The 6,224-nt window shown below is 34.1% G+C and overlaps 1 protein-coding gene across 1 annotated transcript; it reads left to right on the top strand.

The window, feature by feature from the left end:
• The first annotated feature begins 923 nt into the window (after positions 1-923).
• On the top strand, positions 924-2,871 carry LOC111372163 (putative UPF0481 protein At3g02645). Its single transcript, XM_022994361.1, has one exon. The coding sequence runs from the start codon at positions 1,033-1,035 to the stop codon at positions 2,746-2,748; it is 1,716 nt and encodes a 571-aa protein (XP_022850129.1). The 5' UTR covers positions 924-1,032; the 3' UTR covers positions 2,749-2,871.
• The last annotated feature ends 3,353 nt before the right edge of the window (positions 2,872-6,224 follow it).

The raw sequence follows: 6,224 nt of genomic DNA, 5'->3' as shown, positions 1-6,224 counted from the left end.
CACAAAAGTTGGGACTTCAAGAATGGTACAGAATAAAATATTTTGAACTTAAGATTTATTGGCTCGGAGTTGTGCTTATTCATGTAAACATGGACCCAAACAAATGTTTCTTTTTTAGAAAAAAAAAGAAGATTCACGTTTCTCGCGTGGGGCAAAGGTGATTCACTGCCAGTCACAGTCAAAGGCCAGCCTCACTTTGGTATATTTTCTTTTGGGCATCTTTGATTTGTCTTAATGGACAAGATTAGATGCTGAATTGTTTAAGTTTTAGCATCTTTGACTCACTGCCAGTCACAGTCAAAGGCCTTTTTTTTTTTTTTTAATAACATAAATAATCTTCATTGAAATCACTCTTTCAGCATTAATTTTAAATTGCATCAAAGATCTTTAATCTTCATTTATTGTCGTATCTATATCCTAAACTTTTTTTTTTTTTTAAATTATATTCTTATCTTCTATCTTCTTTTTTTCAAGTATTGTTTAGTGTACTTTGAAATGAGGGTAAATATTCAATAACACATTTTTATTTGTTGAATTTTTGCTTATTGCGAAATATGAGGGTAAATAAGTCTTATTATGACATTCGAGAACCCTTTTTCCTTTTTTTTTTTTGGTGGGATACATTTTATTTTGGACAAAAAAGTATTATAATAAGATTTTTTTTCCTATTTTTATTTTATGTGACAATTGTTAAAACTTCAACATTTATTTATTTATTTATTGTGTTTTGTCAATGTTCAATAATATTATATAGTCTACTTTATCAAACAAGTCCTCATGCGTTTCTTTAATAGCATGCCATTATTTTTAATTTATAATTTCGGTGCAAATGTGAATGCTAACTTATTGGCTCCTTAAAAGTAGACAAGAATGGAGATTCCACACATTATGAACCATTGTGAATAGCTATCTATCTCCTCATGTATATGTGTCTATTAATAGCCATTTCAATCCCTGATTTTCATCAAGCTATAAAACACAAGCGAATTTTCTGTACTTAGAATAAAATTACTGTCTTTTTCTAAGCCTAATATGAACACAATCTCGCGTTTTCATTCCAGCGCCAGCCTAGGAATTGGCTCCAACATCGACGAAGGGAGATGGGTTGCTTACATTCGTCGAACCCTAGAGGAAGAACTTGAAGAAGAGACACAAATTCCAGCTAGTATCTTCAGTGTTCCAAAAACCCTATTGCTGAGTGATCCGGACTCTTACTTCCCACAAGAAGTTGCCATAGGCCCTTACCACTGTTTCCGTCCCGAGCTTTACGGCATGGAGAAATACAAACTTGCTGCTGCACAAAGAAATCAGAGAGAAATCCCAAACAAAAAACTCCAATGTCTTGTTGATCAATACCTCAAATTTGAGCTCAAGATTCGAGCTTACTACCATAAGCCGTTAAACTATAGCGGCGAAACTTTAGCATGGATGATGTTGGTGGATGCATCATTCTTGTTCGAGTTCCTTCAAGTCTGTGCTGTCGGAAAAGGCAAGGTACCAACTAATGTTCCATCAAGAATGTCACATTTGATTGAATTAGCTGCAAATAAGGCAGCAAATAACGCCATATTTAGAGATATTCTAATGCTCGAGAACCAAATTCCATTTTTTGTGTTGAGGGAATTGTTAGAATTTCAGTTCCCATCATTGGAGTTGGCAGATGAATGGTTACTTTCCATGTTACTTGAACTCGCCAAAGATCTCTCTCCATTCAAGATGGTGGAAGAATTCCCCAAAATCCAGCTCATGGATTGTGCTCATTTACTCGATTTTGCATACCGTGTTATCGTGCCAAAGTTGGAGGAACAATCTCATGATCATCATATAACTGAAATTGAGGAAGATGGTGAATCAAAGGAAGGCAAGAAGGATTCTTTCACTGCAGAACCGAGTTATGTTGGGTGGTTAGTGAATGAGGTATGGAATATCCTTTCTAAATTAGAAAAAGGATCAGTTCAATGGATTAAAAGCGTAATCTTTTCAAAACCTTTAAAAATGGTTGTGAAGTTGCCTTGTATCATTATATCTAAGGTTCCTGTCATAAAAATGTTAAAACAACCGTTGGAACAAGTATTCAGCGCCTTACATAAAGAAGGGGAGATGGAAGAAGACGAGGATTCCGAATCAAAAGGTAACATCGAAAAACATCCATTGATAGAAGAAATTAAAATCCCTTCTGTAATTGATCTCTTTGAAGTCGGCGTGTGCTTTTTGCCAACTAATGAAGGCATACGAAGCATTAATTTCGATGTAAAAACAGCCACACTCTATCTCCCTATCATTATTGTAGATGTGAATTTGGAGATTGCTCTAAGAAACATGGTTGCATATGAAGCGTGCCGAGTATTAGGGCCGATGGTTCTAACTCGTTACACAGAATTAATGAACGGGATCATTGACACGGAAAAAGATGTGTGTTTTCTTCGCGAAAGAGGGATTATTATAAACCATATGAAGAGCGACCAAGAGGTGGCAGACCTCTGGAATGGAATGACTAAGTCTATTAGATTGACAAAGGTGTCTTTCATAGACAAAGTGATTGTAGATGTGAATAAGTATTACAATGGAAGGTGGAAGGTTAAATGTGGAAAATTCATGAAGAAATATGTATTTGGTTCGTGGAAGATTCTCACATTTCTTGCTACTATTATGCTGTTGTTGCTCATGTGTTTACAGGCATTTTGCCAGGTCTATTGCTGCAGACGCTTTTTTTCTATCAAAGCCCTTGAATCTGGGGTGACTGACTAGAACATTTTCCTCACCTTACCTTGTCATGATTTTTAAAGGTCATGTTTGTATCTCATATTATGTGCAAAACATATGTATGTCTTTGTTTTTGTTAAAAATGAAATATATTTTGTTACTTTTGGTGCATTCGGATGACTCTTAATTCACTAAGTGGATTCTTTCTTGCTTTGTTTGAAGTCTAAGAAACTTTTCACTCTCATTTCCACTTTTGGAAGCTCACATCACGTGTCAGAATTCCATATGCCAACTTTTCTTGTACTTAGGTTTGAAATTTGGTGAACACTTGGAGCATCCAACTAAATGCTCCGGGCCCAATGAACATGGATGAAGAAATTTCAAAGAAGGATGTACTTTTTGGAACCCGTGTTTAAAATAAATAAATAAAAAAATCATATTGTAATGTTTAATATTTTCCTTTGTGGTCGATTTGATCAAACACATGTGATCGATACCATTTATCGAAGGTCGGATTGAAATATGAGTTTTTGCCTTGTCAGAGATTTCATTCAATTATTTACCACAAAAAGAGCCCTAGATTCGATTCATCGGGTTTGATGAAATTAAGATGAACCATGTACCTAGAAGGGCCAATGTTGAGGCTAACACAATGCCCAGCTATCTTCGACGTTTGAGATTTCCTAATCGGACAATTAAACAAGCAAAGAAAGGACGATTCCAACAGCATTCCAAAAAACTTTGGACTCTTATATAATGGAGCCAGATATTGCTTATCTATTTGTATATTTTAAATAATTATTATATTTATGTTATTTGAGTATGGAATTAAGTGTATTCGATCCTTTTGCAGTATTATGAATTGGGTGCATAGAGAAGCGTAAAGAGATACTAGAATTTTTTTGTCCTAGAACGATGAAATGAAGGTTGGCATATTGTGTTAATATGGTCTCAATGACAACAATTCTATTAATTGGGAGATGTGGATCAAGGGAGCTATGGCAATAATACATTTGGATGTGTATTGAACATGATCAATGTTTGAAGTCTAATAATGGGCTTGTTTGAGCCATGTTAATTTCAAAAAAATACATTATTCGACAGTGATCTGATATCATTTCAACCATACATTTTTCAATAAAATAATATTGCACGCAAAGATTTAAGAGTTTATGATATCATAATACTACAATACAAATGCTTGCAAGAAGTACAGAATAAAATATTTTGAACTCAAGATTTATTGGCTTGGAGTAGAGCTTATCCATGTAAACGCGGACCCAAACAAATGTTTCTTTTTTAGAAAAATAAAAAAGATTAACGTTTCTCGCGTGGGACAAAGTTGATTCACTGCCAGTCACAGTCAAAGGCCAGCATCACTTTGGTATATTTTCTTTTGGGCATCTTTGATTTGTCTTAATGGACAAGATTAGATGCTTATTTGTTTAAGTTACTCCAGAATTTTATAACAAAAATAATCTTCATTGAGATCACACTTTTAGCATTAATTTTAAATTGCATCAAAGATCTTTAATCTTCATTTATTATCGTATATATATCATAAACTTATTTTTTTTTTTTTTTTAGGTTATATTCTTATCTTCTATCTTCTATTAATTAGAATTCTAGACTATAATTACAGATTTTTTTTTTATTTTTTATTTTTTTTCAAGTATTGTTTTAGTGTACTTTGAAATGAGGGTAAATATTCAATAACACTTTTTTATTTGTTGAATTTTTGCTTATTGCGAAATATGAGGGGTAAATAAGTCTTATTATGACATTCTAGATTTTATTATTATTATTTTTTTTTGTGGGACGCATTTTATTTTGGACAAAGAAGTATTAAAAAAGATTTTTTTTTTTCTATTTTAATTTTATGTTACAATTGTTAAAACTTCAATATTTTTTTATTGTGTTTTGTCAATGTTCAATAATATTATACAGTCTATTTTATCAAACAATTCCTAATGCGTTCCTTTAATAACACTCCATTATTTTTAATTTTTAATTTTGGTAGAAATGTGAATCAAATAGCACTTATTGGCTCCTTAAAAGTAGACAAGAATGGAGATTCCACACATTATGAACCATAGTGAATAGCTATCTATCTCCTCATGTATATGTGTCTATTAATAGCCATTTCAGTCCCTGATTTCCATCATGCTATAAAACACAAGTGAATCTTCTGTACTCAGAATAAAATTATTGCCTTTTTCTAAGCCTAATATGAACACAATCTCGAGTTTTCATTCCAGCGCCGGCCTGGGAATTGGCTCCAACATCGACGAAGGGAGATGAGTTGCTTACATTCGTCGAACCATAGAGGAAGAACTTGAAGAAGACACACAAATTCCAGTTAGTATCTTCACTGTTCCAAAAACCCTATTGCTGAGTGATCCGGATTCTTACATCCCACAAGAAGTTGCCATAGGCCCTTACCACTGTTTCCGTCCCGAGCTTTACAATATGGAGAAATATAAACTTGCTGCTGCACAAAGAAATCAGAGAGAAATCCCAAACAAGAAACTCGAATATCTTGTTGATCAATACCTCAAGTTCGAGCCCAAGATTCGAGCTTACTACCATAAGCCGTTAAACTATAGCAGCGAAACTTTAGCATGGATGATGTTGGTGGATGCATCATTCTTGTTCGAGTTCCTTCAAGTCTGTGCTATCGGAAAAGGCAAGGTACCAACTAATGTTCCATCAAGAATGTCACATTTGATTGAATTAGCGGTAAATAAGGCAGCAAATAACGCCATTTTTAGAGATATTCTAATGCTCGATGTTAATCAAAGAAGTCATTCACGATTAAACCAAAATTTACACAACCATTCAAAACAGAAATTTAAATGCAAAAAGTAAAGTGAAAACACAAGTATTTTTCGGCCGAAACCCCAGAGGTTCAGCTTAAAGCCTAATCCCCTGTTGAGCATCCATTATAAAACGGATCTAGCTCGGTTGCACTAAAAGCTCAAAATATAGAAGTCAAAATACAGAAATACAGATCACAAGATAGTCACAGAGACTTATCTTTCTACACGAAGGTGATTGGACTATTCTTCTCGCAGGAATCACTCAGATCACTCAGATCTGTTACAAACCACTACCGAACTCAAGAATCACTCAGATTCTTGATACTAATCACTCAGAAAAGTTAAGCATTCATACAATCAGTAGTATTACAGTGAGATTACTGTATTTCCTCACTATTATCTCTCAAGGAATCATATCACAGAGGAGAAAACTCCAAGAGTTTTCAAGAAGGAGCGTATGAACTCAAAACCGGCAGAGAGAAACCCTTGAAGAAAAAAGTGACGATTCAGCTGAGTGAAAAAAATGAGTCCAATCAGAGTAAATAATATCAGAAGCATCCAGAAGCCTGATCCAACGGCCACCATCATCACACGTGTCATGATCCAGTATAATGTTGTTATTTAAAAAAGGAAAGAAGTGTCAAACTTATTGAACACGTTTTTGCTTTAAAAAACTGTGGAAGCAATATGACCAAAGGTCCA

This window comes from Olea europaea, chromosome 23, assembly GCF_002742605.1.
Source record: "Olea europaea var. sylvestris chromosome 23, O_europaea_v1, whole genome shotgun sequence".
Taxonomy (NCBI): domain Eukaryota; kingdom Viridiplantae; phylum Streptophyta; class Magnoliopsida; order Lamiales; family Oleaceae; genus Olea; species Olea europaea.
Note: the sequence above shows the minus strand (reverse complement) of the source record. Positions and strands in the feature narration are given on the sequence as shown.

What these genes read in the sequence shown, in the direction of transcription:
- LOC111372163 (XM_022994361.1), top strand. Translation starts at nt 1,033, where the DNA reads ATGAACACAATCTCGCGTTTTCATTCCAGCGCCAGCCTAGGAATTGGC.